A 14,284-nucleotide genomic window follows, 5' to 3' on the forward strand; every position below is an offset into this window, starting at 1 on the left:
CCTGGGGTTTTATGTATCAAATGAGGGTGATAATGAATTTTTACTGCCCGTGGAGTGCTTTGATGGCAAAATTATATTGCAGAACTTAGTGTCCAGTGCCATGGCTGGTCAGCAGTTTTTAAAGATGAGGCACTCAGCCCTGCACTTATTTCCGTAGCACTGGAGCAGAAAGGAGAGGTTGCTTGTGTTGCAGAATACAATTTTCCTTTTTTTTTTTTTTTTTTTTTTTTGTAAAATCCTGCAAATCATTAAGCTCACCCATATCCAAAGCCCAGGCTCAGATTTCCTGAGCACTTGGGAGGTGGTTGGGTCTAATGAGATCAACGCTTGTGTGTGTTGAGAAGTTTTCCTGATGGACAGATCATTGTTTGAAATTGGTTTGGAGGTTTTTAATCCCTTCTCTGCTCTCCTTTCAGAGGAGGAATGCAGGGCTCTGCAGCCTGCTGGATCAGCTCTGGCAGTGCAGCTCCTAAATAGAACTTCCTAAAATTTGAATGAATTCATTAATCCACTGATCTCCTCTTGGCAACTGTGGAAGGGACACGGAGTCCCTCAGCTGTGCTTGGAGGGAAGAGTCTGTGGAATATTTGCTTTGACCAAAATGCAGAGCTCTCACATCCTTGGCCCCAGTTGCCTCTTCCATCTCTCTGTCCAAGCAATGACAGTTCTCTGCAGTCTCAGAGTTATCTTGGATCTTTAAATCCATTTATTCTCCTGCTTAGAGGATTTAAAGTTCTTTTCTAGATCTGAATGTTGTACCAATATTCTTGGTACTTGTTTTAAGAGACTGGGGCTAAAATAATCTTAGTTTGGGGCATGTAAGGACAGTTTTAGTGACCTTACAGCATCTCCCGAGTGTTGAGAGGTAAAAGAGCAGCTCCCCAACAGCAGCAGTGGCTCCCTCACACTGTGACAGGAGCCTGAGCTGAGTGACAGTTCTGCTGTGTGACATCACAGCTTTTTTTGGGTGTTGCAAGAGCACTTTCTGGTGAGGATGAACAATCTGAGGCTCTTGACAGCAGCACGTTTTTGTTTGGAACAATATGTCCCTGTTATGAAGTGTTTGGTTGGGATAATTTGGGAACTAAAGGAATGTGGGTTGAAGTTCAACCAGGCATAAATTTGCATCAAATTTTAGGGAAAATGTTTCTTCAATTTTTTCTGTTTTTTTTTTTCTCTGTCATTTCAAACCTGAGTGGAATATTCCCAATTTCCTTGAGGTGGGAATCCCCTGCTACAGCCTCAGCTGTGAGCTCCTTTGCAGGGTAAAACCCAGGCACTCAGGCTAATTTCTGGAGACAATTTCTTTGTTTTTCTCCAAGGAGATGCAACTTGTCCTGACGTATTGTAAGGTAAAACAGGGCAGTGAGGCTGGAGCCCTTGACAGATTTATTTTTATCCCTGTTTTTCCAACCAAGAGCAAGGAGAGAAGTGGCACCTCTGTGAGAGGGTGACCTTTGTGTCTGCTTTTATCCCTTTTGTGCTCTGTGAGCGCTGCCTGAACGTCTCCTGTCCTCGCAGCTGGATTTGTCGGGTGCCATGAGTGCAAGTGCAGGATTTTCAGCCATTAGCATAGAAACAGAGATTTTGGGCAAGCAGGAAGCAGGCTGGTGACCTCACAAAGTATCCTGAGGTGGAGAGGAGCCAGAAGGATCATTGAGTCCAGGTCCTGTCCATCTCATTACGGGGTTTTTGCCTGAACGTTGCCTGTCCTTGCAGTGGGGTTGCTGAGGCAGCTCTTGGTGCAGCAGCTCGGCCTGGCTGAGAAGGGGACCCTGGAGGACAGACAACGCTTGCCCAGGTTCAGGACCGTGTCCCAGGAAGCCCAGACAGAGAGTGGGAATGATCTGCAGCCCTCTGACAGCAGATTCCAGCAGCCTGGAGCGGACAGAACCCTTCCCAGAACTCGAGAGCCCGCGGCTGGGCACGGCCCCCGGACTGCAGCTGAGTGCCCGGCCTCAGGGGATGCCATGCAGCTGGCGGGCACAGAGCCCGGTGCCAGGGGCAGTTTGCCCATGGACAGCATGAACCTGGAGGGCTCTGGCTCGGAGCTGGAGGGGCTGGGGGCTGAGGAGAGCGGGGAGCATTTCTTCGATGCTCGGGAAGCCCACAGCGACGAGAACCCCGCGGAGAGCGAGCTGCTGGACAGGAAGGAGGACGAGGAGGTGCAAATTCGGATCTCAGGTGAGCCTGGGGCACTCGCTCAGGGGGTGATGGCCTGGCCAGGTCCAGATTTAGCACTTCATCTCTGGCTTAGCTGGGATAGGACAGTCAACTCCCAACTCTCAACCTTGATAAGTCATTTTAGCCCTGTGCAAACACGGACTGATAAATTCTGTATGTGATGGAGGAGAAGCTGAAATGCTGGGGGTGGCACTCTGTGACAGGCTGGAATTGCAGAGGCACCAGGCACACGCCAAGCCGTTGATTGTGGCCGTCCTGGACCACTTTGTCTCTCTACTGCCTATAGGGACCTGTAGGGAAAAGGTTTTCCTTGGAGGCAAAGCACTTTTTAAGGCCCTTTCCCTGATCAAACTTTAGAAGAGAAACTCTGTAATAGGCTCCTGTGATCCTACCCCACTCTGAACCTCCTAAAAGCTCATTATTTTATTATTTTTATTATTATTGCTGCACATGGACTATCTGACAGCTACCTGAGCACACCAAACTCAGCACAGAAGCTGAGGTTTATCTCGTGTGCATTCTGTAGTAGAAGCAGCTGCTATCAGGTGGATTCAACACTCACAGTCACACAGAAGTCTCTTATCCGTAAATACGCTTTTATTTAAAAATTGGATTATATCCACGTGGATAAGCCAATTTGTGACTGCCCCAGTGCTACTTTCCAACTCCATATTGCAAATAATTTTTCTCACTGAGACATTTTAAATTATTAAAACTGAGCCAACAACTTGAAGCATCTAATTTATTTGTCACCTCTTCCACTGTTTACTTTTTTAACTCTACGGGGACATCAAAATGAGATTGATCTGTTTTTAGTCAATTCTGAGTCCCCTGTGCTGCCTTTGCTGGAGAGAAATTCATTAAATAGATTCCTATTGCTGGGTGCAGGTTGTGAAACCATTTTCTGCCTGTAATTACTTTTATCTTTTAGCGTATCAGCAAGCTCTATTTTAAACCTCACCCATCTAAAAGCATCCTCAGTGCCAGGGCTGGGGAGTGGAGTTTGGAAATCAGCAGCTGGGTTTGTCAGGTTAGTTAGTGCAAGAGCGGGATTTTCAGCCATTATCAGACAAACAGAGATTTTGGGCGAGCAGGAAGGGGGGTGGTGAGCTCACAGAATATCCTGAGGTGGAGAGGAGCCAGAAGGATCATTGAGTCCAAGTCCTGTCCGTCTCATTATGGGCTGTTTGTAATGTACAGTGTAAAAACCAGCCCTGATCTCTGAACCAGCTCAGAACCCAGTGTGGTCTGATACAGTCACTGATCTTTGGAGTTTTCCCAAACGAGTTTTCTCAGGGCAGTTTAAAATGTCTCAGGAGATGGGCTGTGGGACATCCCCACTTCTGTCTCTTCAAATCTGCTCAAAACTCCCTCCAGCCCTGAAGCTTCTCGAGGACTCTTGACTCAAACCCCTTTGTCTCCGCAGGAAATTATTTGATCCTTGATGGATATGGAACAGTGCAGGAGAGCTCCACGGACGAGGAGGTGTCAGCCCTGGTCCTGCAGTGCACCTCCCACGGCCGGCCCTCCCTGGACAGTGCCCAGCAGCAGCAGCAGCCCCTGTCCCCAAGGGACACCCAGTCGGACGGGGGCAGCTCCCCGTTCCCCGAGGAGCTGCTGGGCTCGCGCTGGGCAGGGCTGGAGGAGCCCTGCCCCTTCCTGGGCAGCCCTCAGCTCCCTCTGGAGACCCGTGTGCAGCTCATGCAGTACATCCAGAACATCGAGGATGCCCTGGAGAAGCTAAAGGTGCGCTGCCTTTCATCAGTTGTTATTATTAATGAGGATTATTGCTGCACGTGGAGTGTTTGATGGCCACCTGAGCGTTCGACCATTTCCATACCCATTAAGTTTTGGGTCAGAAAAAGAAGCTTTAAGACAGTTTTGATGGGCAGGAGCACTGCTGCATTTCTCTTTATCTCTGGCTCTTACTTCTGGAAGCCTTTAAAAGCAGAATCTTTTGCTTTTTTGCTGTTTTGTGTGCATTGAGTTGTGGATCACGACAGGCCAGTAGTTCTGCTGGAGCTGGAGGGCTCATTATGGCTTTGATTTTGATCTGGAGAAATTTCTGAGGGACAGGACAAGCCTGCAGAAGTGGAGTTGTGAACAAGACACTGAGCAATGTGGATTCCTGACATAAAGATTTAGGTTGGACATTAAGGAGAAGTTCATCACAGAGGGGGGTGGGAGGGGCTCCCCAGGGAGGGTTGGAGTTCCCATCCCGGGAGGTGTTTAAGGAAAGTCTGGATGTGGCAAGGTGACAAGGTTGTCTTAGGGGCATAGGCTGGACTCAAAGATCTCAAAGGTCTTTTCCAGCTTTGGTAATTCTGTAAAATCCCTTCTGTGCTGCTGCTCCTGGTGTCACGTGAAGGTGCTGAGTTGCACTGAGGATATCAGAGCAATAACGAGGTTTTCAGGCTCAATATATTCCAGATTATTTTTGCATGAGAGAGGGATTCTCTTTACAGAATAACTGTAGAAGGTTTGATGTGTGAAACGTTCAGTAGCCAGCCTTCAATTTCACTGAAATCAGAGTACTGCATGCAGATAAAGGTTAAATAAAGGAGTTGAGGGGGGTACTCAGTGTTTGCAGTAGTGAAACTTCTCCTATTTGAAGCCCTCTTTGTCTGCTTGGTAGATCGAGAGCCAGCTGAGTTTTGGGGTTGTTGTTGTTTTGCAGGAGGTGGAGGAGGACTACAGCATTCTGCGACGCCAGGGGCTGGCTGGCTCAGCCTCCACAGGAGAGCCCTCAGGTAGGAGCAGCCGGGACTCCCCGAGCCCCAGAACCAAACTCAGAGCACAAAGTCGAGCGTTTGAGGTCCAATTTTGCCTTTTTCACACACCCAAAGAAGGTTTCACCTCCTTGAGCAGCTCTGGCAGTGCTGCTTGCAGGAAAGGTCGGCTCCATCCCTGGAGGCTCAGCTGAGCTTGTTCCTCCTCTGGGAAGGTTCTGTTCCAGCTGCCTCCCCCCAGACCTTCGTCCCAGGGCGTGCAGCTTCTCCTCCAGGCAAGGCCAGAGTGATGGGAATTCCCACAGGGAGATTCCTGCAGTGTGGAATGCTGAGCCTGGCTCTGCCTTCCCTGGGATGGCTCTGGGGCCCTTCACATTGGCCTCGGGCACCCTCCAGATGGAGTTGCTGAACTCCTGCCAAAGGTTTGGAGGTGAAGTGGGTGTGAAGGCTCTCACTGAGCAGCTCTCTGCCGTAGGAGCGGTCACAAATGCCACGTGCTCATTCCCCAGTGTGTCCCTCTCTCTCACCACCTTTTTTCCCTTTTTTTCCCCCCCCTTTTTCCCTCCTTCAGACAAAAGCTAGTCGTGTTTCCAGGAATGGCTGAAGACTGGATGAAGAGAATCGGGACACAGCACCCGCTGTCTCCCCTGTGGACTCTGGGATGAGGGTTTGGAGCATCCAAACAGGAACCATTCTCTAGCAAAGTGGGCATGGGGTGCTTTTCCTGTGGGGCATCTGCACTATCTCGTCAGTGAGGGAGTCTGTTCTATTCTGCTCCTCTCCTTGCTACCAGAAATTCTTTTTTTTTTTTTTTCAGAACAGAAAAAAAAAAACCAAACCAAATGTACAGAGCTTTGGGTGTAGGATATAAAAAAAAGTGTATTTAGACATTTAAAAGAAAAAAAAAAATCAGTGTATTTATTTGACTTCATTCCGTGTATCAAAAGCACATTTTAATTTTTTTAATCTGCCTTTTTTTTTGTTCTATTTTTGGGTAGTGACAGTTCTGGCCCCCTGCATGTGGCCAACCCTGCCTGGTGAGGGGACAGGGGGGGACCTGTGTGCAGGAGTTTCCTCACTGGACTGGACTCTGCACTCCCTGCTGGCACTCAAACTGCCAAGAGCTACTCATGAAGGTGTTAGGATGGAATTTGTGGCTGGAATTTGTCTGTATCCAACCAGCTGCATGGGAATTGCTCATGTCACCACGTGTGGAACAGGAATTTTCCATGCACTAAACAGCCAGGCACTTGAGATGGGTAAATTTCCCTTTTCCCCTTTCCCATTCCTTTGCTGGGAGAGGAGAAAGAGGTTCTAATTATTTTTTTTTTCTTGACTTTGTTGGCTTTGATCATTGTCTCCTTTGTAAAGTGATAAAAACACTTGGACCTGCAGCACTTTTGTAACTCTTCTCTGGATCAAAAAAAAAAAAAAAAAAAGGAAAAAAAAAGAAAAAAAAGAAAAAAATGCAAACCCAGAAGTGTTTCAAAGATGTGGGGCAGCTCTGCCCCTGCTTCACTACTGAATGAAAAAGGGCTGCCATTGGAGTTAGCCACAGGTACTGCTGATTCTAGGGCCAGTAAGTTTTAGTACCTGAAAGTATGTCTTGCTGAGGGCTTGGGGTGGGGTTTGGGGTTGGTTTTTTTGGGGTGGGGTTTGGGGTTGGTTTCTGTTTAATTTTTTTTTTTTTTCCCAATCATTTGTGCCAATGTGTTCTCACCCAAACGGAGATTTGCAAACCCAGAAGGCTGAACCAGCTCTTCAGCGCTTCCTTAGGCCCGTCCTGGTGGGGTTTGCTGCTGGAATTCCTGCCAGGATGGGGACAGGGTGGGAATTCGGCTGTCCCAGGGTAACACGGGGCAGCCTGAGCTGTGCATCTGCCCTGAGCTGGCCCTGCTTGGCACAGGGTGCTCCAGGCTGTCCCCAGTGTCACTGTGTGGGGCTGCTCCTGGCAGCTGTGTGAGGAACACGGCCTCTTCCCGAGTTTCAAGCTCTTTAGGGAAGCCAGACTGAGCATCCTGCACATCCCGTGGGTAGTCAGAGCAGTCTGCCTTTGCTCAGCACCAGGATCCTCCTGCTCCTCTAAACCAAACGGTTTCCCTTGAGCTGCTGGCAAGAAATCACCTCTGTCCCTCGTCAGAAAAAAATCCCAGCTCTCCTTCCCCCCCCCCCCAGGATCCTGTGAGGGATGAGTTTGGGTAAAAACAGAGGGAGCAGAGGGGATTTTGATGTGGGAGTTGGAGCCAGGAGCCCTCGGAGGGTAGGGAGGAATTCCTGTTGTTTTAGGAACACCATCTCCCACCAGCACAGCATCACCACTGCCAGCACCAGCCAAAGCCTTCTCCTGCAGCCTGGCAGGAGCTCCCTTTTTTTTTTTGGGATGTCCCAAGGCTTGTCCTGTTGTGTGGGATTATTGTCAGTATTAACCCAGCAGTTCATTCCTCATGGATGGGCTCTCCCCTCCTCACCTCAGCCATGCAATTCCCCAGGTTACAAACATCCAAACTTCCTCCGAGAAACCCCCAGGCTGGAATGCTGCCATGGGTGCTGCCAGCAAGAGAACTGGGCAACAGCCAGACCTGGTGTTGGACCCCTTTTTCCCCCTCACACTCCAAAAACAGGAGCAGTTATTGTGACCTTGGTGATCTAAAAGCTTCCCAGAGGCTTCCATGGTTGACAGGAGCTGATCCCTGGACTCCAGAACAGGGAGAGCTCAGTTGGGCTTTAAAAGAATGTGCTGGAAGAGCAGCCAAGGTGAGGCTTGTGGAGGCCTGGCTGTTTCCTGCTCTGTCCTCGTGGTTGAACACAAAATCCTCGGTGGTTCTCTCCAGGTTGCCGGAATTCCGAGGTCTGTGGTGGTTCCTGGTTCCACAGTTCCCTCTCTGCTGGTTGTGGCAGCAGTGAAAAGCTGGGAGTGCAGCGTGTTTGTGAATTCACCTTTTTGCCTGCTGGAGTGGATTTTTCCCCAAATCCCTTCGTTCTGCCGGGGTGGAACGCAGGGGTGAGGGGCAGCTGCATCCCTGTCACCTCTCAGGATGGGTGAGGGGAGAATCCCCACTCAGTGCCAGGCTGAGGGTGGCACAGGAGCCTCTGGAGCAGCGGGCAGGGCAGGGCAAAGAGGTTTCAGGAATGTTGGAGAGGCCCAGCTCGTCTGAACCCGGTTTTATGGGCGCCGTAAATCCCGCTCTGGGCTCGGTCCTGGCTGTGCTTCCAGCTCTGGATCATCCTCACACACAGGGAAGTGATGGTGGGGCAGGGATCCCTTCTCCTGGAGGGGCAGGGAATTCCTTTTTCCTCCCTGGCACATTGCTGCACCACAGACCTCGGGCTGGGAGGGAGGAGCTGCAGCTCAAATGCACTGTTCAGGATTCCCACGGTTTTTTCCTCCTTTAAGCCATAGATTCCCCTTTTAAAGTGAAATTTTCACTGGAGGGAAGCATTTTCATTTGCCCCTGGTTGGTGATGGGTTGGACATTCCCTCATCCAAACGGTTCTCTGGGGTTTTTGTCCCTGCCACTGTTCCCAAAAATTATTTTGTTTTCCCCTTCCCCAAAGAGAAGAGCAAGGATTTCTTATTTTGGGAACAAGGATGGGGTATAACAACATCTCCTCCTGAGAGGTCATTTCCCCTCTGCTGTCCCACAGCTCACGGACAAGCCAAAAGCTGAGATGGATTCATTCTGGAATGGGAATTCTCTTCTCCTGTAGGAGATTCCTGAGCTGCTCTGCAGGGAGGTGGGATGGGAAGGAGGGAAGGATGGGGAGTGCAAACCTCAGGAGCTCAGAGGGTTTGGCTCAGCCCTCAGGCTGCACTTGGCCTGATCCAGTGTTCTCCTAAAACCTGGATATTCTGATTACCCCTCTCCCTGCTATTGGAAGATTCCAGGCTCCTGTTAGCCGGTATTTTCTCCCTCTGTTCCCCAAAGAAATCCCTGGATTCCCTCCCCTTCCCCAAAGGTGCCAACTGACAAGCAGATGTACTGCAAAAGGGATACTGCAGCCAAAACACTGCTGTTTTATTTTGAATTAAGTCTTGTGGAGCTCTCTTCATACTAGAATATTTTTATTTTCTTTGTACAACATACAATCATGTACTCTTAACAGAGATTTACTTTAAAGAGAAGAAAAAAAAAAATCTGGAAGTATTCTTTAAAAAAAAATTACACAAAAATCTTTATTAATAATCCTGTATTTTTACTGATCATGTTTGAATGTCTAAAAAGACTTTATTGTTCTAATTATCCAGATGTATGTTTGTAAAATAGCTCTTTTATGACTTAGCTGATGGGGTTGTATGTTTCTGGAATTAAATATTGGTCACTTAAAAAAAAAAAAAACCAAAAAAACAAGAAATCTGTTTTCAGGACCTGGGAAATAGAAAATTTAAGCGTTTCAAATATCATTAAATAAGCTTAAAGGAAAATGAGTTTTGTCTGGCGGATTTCTTGGGGTGGTTGGGTTGTGATTGCCTGAAGTGTTTGGAGGACAAACGATGGCAAAGGAAATTTTCCTTGGGGATGAATTTTTGCAGAGGTTGATGTACCTTGATGGTATTTTTGCTTGTCAGAGTTAATGAATTATGAATTAATTAATTAATTAATTGACAGAGCACCAACTACAGGAAAAGAAATCCCCCACTTGCTCCAAGCTGAGAGGATCCCTCGGGACATTCCCTGCAGGAATTGAAGCCTTGGGTGTGTCCTGCCCACCCGGGGCCCTCCCAGGTGCTTCTGCAGCTGCCAGGTGAGATTTGGAAGGGGAGTTTTTGCCCTTTTGGATGGATTTCTGCTTGCCCTGGGCGCTGACAGCAATTGAATGAACGCTGGGAGAAGTTCAGTGGAGCTTTCAGTGGCTCAGCTCTGGGGACAGTTCAGCCTGAGCAGGGATTCTGCTTTCAATCCCCAAATCAGTTTTGGATTCTTTCCCTGCTTTCAGAATTTCCAGCAGTGTCCTTTTAAATCCAACCAGAGCCATTATGCAATTAAATTAATTAATTGAAATTAATTGATTTTATTAATTTATAGACCTATTTTTTTAAGGGAATTTGTTTTGAAGGCTGGGAGTCCTTGCTGTCCAACCCTTCAATGTGATATTTCACCTGAGCATCTTGCAAACATTGATCTGCATTCCCATTCTTCTGCTGGATCTTTTTCCCTCCGCTGGGATGGACCCAGAAATGTAAAAGAGAAGTGAAATTAAAATTCAGCTGTTGAGAGAACCTGTGAATTTTGGAACAGGGAACATCTGTGCTGAGAGTGTGATGATTTTTGAGCAGAGGCTGCTTTCCCTGAATCCCTGGCATTTGTGACATTCCTGTCTTTAGCTTCCCTGGAAGGTGATGATTCCTGACAGACAAGCTGACAAAAATAAATGAATTAAAGAACAACACCAGAATAGAAAACAAATCAGGTTCATTTCTGAAAACTTGGGAGTTTTTTCCTTTTTTCCCCCCTTCCCTGTCTGCATTATGTACATAAAGCTCCTTGAGAGATTGCTTTATTACTTTATTATAATTGGTAATCTGAGCTCTATTGCACTTTCCTAATGATGCTCTCCGTGTTTTGCCTATTTAAATGTTATTTTATACATTCCCTTTACTGCCTTGCTGTAAATAAATGATTCAAAAACCGAGCAGCTCAGAGAAATCTGAGCTCGGTGCCCTCGAATCCCAGCTGGGGATGGGGGAGAGCTGTGCTGCAGCTTCGGGGCTGTTTCCCAGCCACAGTCCTGGAATTCATCTCTCCACAGGCAGGGAAGACATGAGGGGATCCAAGGAGTCACTGCAGGTGGGTTTTGGGTCAGTTTGGGTCATCTTGAGTAGTTGTTGGGTTATAGGAGGTTTAAGATCCCTTCCAGCCCAAACCATTCCATGATTCCAGGGGTTTTCTGAGCAATTAGGATGACGTTCTATCCATCCACCTCCCGAAATGACAAAAAGCAACTGCTCATTCCGTTTGTTCTCTCAGCAAAGATCCCCTTGATAGTTGCTGAAAAATATCCATAATTGCCCCTTTTTTTTGTCAACTCCTCAGTGGATTTTAGGTGGTTCTTTCAAAATATTGATGGAGGTTGGTGTAGGATGGAAGTTGTCCAGTGCCTGGCACGAGCTCTTTGCCAGTTGGGCTGATCATTTTGGGGGGGAAATGTTTCCCATCAGAGAGGGCCCAGCACTCCCAGAATGAAAAACTAACTTGGATATGTTTCCTTCAAAGTGTGATCCAAAACTGAGCTGGGAAAGAGTCTGGGGTTATCCCTGAGCATATGTCTGGGTTAGAATGTTGGTTTAACAAATCCTCCAAAATTTTTAGACACCTGTTATTAAAAAAGGAGGCTCAGGGGAGTTTTGGAAGGAGCCAAAAGTTTTGCTCCCACTTCAACTCCACCGTGGCGAGGTCAGGCTGGGAGAGAGGAGCAGCCAAGCAGGAAAAAAGAGCTGTGATCTGTGAGGGATTTCAGAGCCTTTCTGCAGAGCTGCGTGTTGGTTTCCAGCCCCATTCACTGATTCCGTCCCTTCTTGGAAAATAATCCTGGGAGAAGGAAACCAGGAAGGAGAGGAAATGGCCTTGAGCTGTGCCAGGGGAGGTTTAGGTTGGATATTGGGAGATAGTTCTCCATCAGAACAGGGCAGTGGTGGAGTCAGCATCCCTGGAAACGTCCAAAAACCTGTGCATGTGGCACCTGAGGACACAGTTTGGTGGTGACATTGTGGGTGATGGGCTGATATCATCATTGGATGATCTTAAGGGGCTTTTCCAGCCTTGAAAATTCCATGATTCCAAGTACATCTCTTGCTTGATCCCTCCTGAATTTCTCCATATCCCAAACCAAAAACCCACCAGCGTTTCCTTCAGTCAGAAAGCTGAATAATTAATTTTTTTTTCCCTTCTTCCTCAGCAGCTGGGAGTTTACAGCTGCAAATCATTGAGTTGGGCTTTTGGCAGAATAAAACCCCCAAAATATCCCAGCCTCTTTCTTTCTTGCAGCAGTTTGTTTGTTTCCAGATGTCTGCAGCTCATTCAGTGTGGAGCATCTCCCCTGATCAATATTTTAACCTCCTTGTTGATATTTACTCAGAGCTGCTGAATAAACTCCGTGCAGTGGAGCTCCAGAGTAAGTCTCTGTTTCTCTCAGCTCTCCGGAGGTTTGGCAATAATTCACATTATCTGGGGTTATTGTTATGCTGGGATATTAATGAGCACATCTCCCTTCCCTCTGGCTCTCTGAGCTTCAATTCTGAGCCCACTTCTGGTGCTGAAACAACTTCCCAGCTCTGAATTAGCACGGAGAGGAGGGAGCTTTGTGCTCTTCTTTTGTCAGCTGGCTTTGAAAGAGCCCTTTTCTCTCGAGTCTTCTAAAGATGGGTTTGATGCAGCTCCAGCTGCTTGGGCCTTGTGATGAGCGGGAGATTAAACCCTTCTCGGTGGCATTTTTAAATCCTCCTTCTACCATCTTCCAAAACTCTGGACTTTAATCCCATTTCTCTGGCACTTCTGCTGTTTGCTCTTCACCACAAAAACTCCGTGCCAGAACTGTTCCCTGTTCCCCTGTGCCTGCCCTTAACCTGTTCTTTCACCTCCAAATCCTGATTTTTTTTTTTTTTTCCTTCTTTGGTTTCTTGGGAACTTCTCTCCTGGAACAAACGGGTTCACAACGATTCATCATCATCCTTTTGGGGTGCGCATGCAGCAGAAATCAAATAGCCTCGATTGCAGCTTCTATTGAACTCATCTTTTCTCCTCTGCAATTTCTTTATTGTGCCGTAATAAAGCTGCCCCTGTCACTGCTGAGCTCGGCCTCATCCGTCTCCCTCTGCCAGATGGGAGCTGCTGCTGGGCTGGGAGAAAATGCTTTGCTGAGGTTGGACTGGATCAGTCCACCTCAGAAACTGGAAAAATTCTCCCCAAAGTGTTTTTTCCCTGCTGGAAATGCTGTTACAGCCCCGCAGGCCCAGCAGTGGCTGTGGATGCCCCCGCTCAGCCACAGAGGTGGGAGAGCTCAGAGCTCGACTGGGAATAGCAAAGGAGCAAGGAATGACTCCAGCCTTGGCTTCTCCTCCTCAGCAAACCCAATTCTCTGATTTAGGCACAAGTTCTTGCCCCCAAATCCACAGCAGCAGCGTGGTCCCTGCTCCAGCTGCTCCTCCAGGGCTCCGTGCTTGGAGTTTCCTTACAAAACTCGGGGTTCGGGCCCTCAGCCAGATGCAAATCTCCCTGCTCAGGTGCTCATCCCCCTAGGACTGAGTCCATCCTTCTCTGCTTTCCTTCCCTAACTCTCCATGGAGCTCTCCATGTCCTGCACTGCGCTGATGGGAGAAGTCAGAGCTGGAGTTCTGCGGTTCCTTGGGAGATGCAGGGATAAAAGGCGGCTCTTTGCCTGAAAAAGGAAGCTTTTAGAAACTGGTGGAGATTTAAAGGCAGGTGAATTTGCCCCAGAATCGCAGCCAGGGCTGGAATTCCCTGAACCTGTTGCAAAAATGAGAGGTCTCCTCCTGAGTCCTTGGCCCAACCTGCCCATGACTCATTCCGATCTTCGTTCCTCCCTTTTCTTAATCATTCATCTCTTGAGAGTCTCTTCATCTTTTGTCTCCTCATCTTTTGTTTTCCCCACATTTCAAAGAGAGGTTGGGTGTTGGTTGGATTTTTTTTTTTTTTGCCATGCTTAAATGACTGCTTTGCTTTCTCTTTGGGGTGTGAATGGGATGCACAGAGGAGAAAACATCCTTTGATGGCAGTAATTACAAGGAGGAGAACAAAAAAAAGAGCAAGGAAAACTGTGATGGAAGGAGAGATAGGCTGGAAATGATCAGTCCAATATTTCTGATTGTCTGAGGGGATGGATCTCATGACTGCTGAGATGTTCTGTGTGACCTCCCTGAGATCCTGTCACTGCTCCAACCCTCTGTTCTCCATCCCTGAAGTGACAAAAATCCCGAAATCCTTAAATATTGCACCTTCTTTAAGCGCTCTGATCTCCCAGGGTTCTCTCACTGCGTGTGCAGCACCTGAGAGGGGGTGGGATCCATTCTTGGGAAGCTTTAGGCACTAAAATCCCCAATCCCACAAATATTTCTGGGATTAGATGGCAGTTCAAGGCTTCCCAAATTGGGAACCAGGGTGTGGAGCAGCCTCCAGCTGGGCCCAGGAATATCCTCCCAAACTCTGCAGCAGGATGGCAGATGCCACTCCTGACTCGTTGAAATTCACACACATTTTCCTTTTGCATGGAAGGGAAGGCAAACAAACTGTTCCACAAAATGTTCCTTATTTATCTAACTCATCCTACCAACTTCTTGGAGCTATCTAAATATATATTTATAATTAGCTGGGCTTTTTTATATAACTACCACGGGCTACTCGTTCCTCTGACTGCTT

General features: G+C 47.8%; 1 protein-coding gene across 2 annotated transcripts in view; it reads left to right on the forward strand.

The window, feature by feature from the left end:
* ARHGEF12 (Rho guanine nucleotide exchange factor 12) overlaps positions 1–9,336 on the forward strand; it is a 69,815-nt gene extending 60,479 nt beyond the window's left edge. For both annotated transcript variants that reach the window (XM_042034005.1, XM_042034006.1), the window contains 4 exons: positions 1,720–2,184; positions 3,611–3,930; positions 4,862–4,934; positions 5,485–9,336. In XM_042034005.1, the coding sequence (XP_041889939.1) occupies positions 1,720–2,184; positions 3,611–3,930; positions 4,862–4,934; positions 5,485–5,495 (869 nt within the window). In that variant the 3' untranslated portion in view covers positions 5,496–9,336. The remainder of the gene's footprint in view (positions 1–1,719; positions 2,185–3,610; positions 3,931–4,861; positions 4,935–5,484) is intronic.
* The last annotated feature ends 4,948 nt before the right edge of the window (positions 9,337–14,284 follow it).

Source organism: Corvus kubaryi, unplaced genomic scaffold (assembly GCF_017639235.1).
Source record: "Corvus kubaryi isolate FWS band 111438036 unplaced genomic scaffold, C.kubaryi_AGA036_p1.0 37367, whole genome shotgun sequence".
Lineage (NCBI taxonomy): Eukaryota > Metazoa > Chordata > Aves > Passeriformes > Corvidae > Corvus > Corvus kubaryi.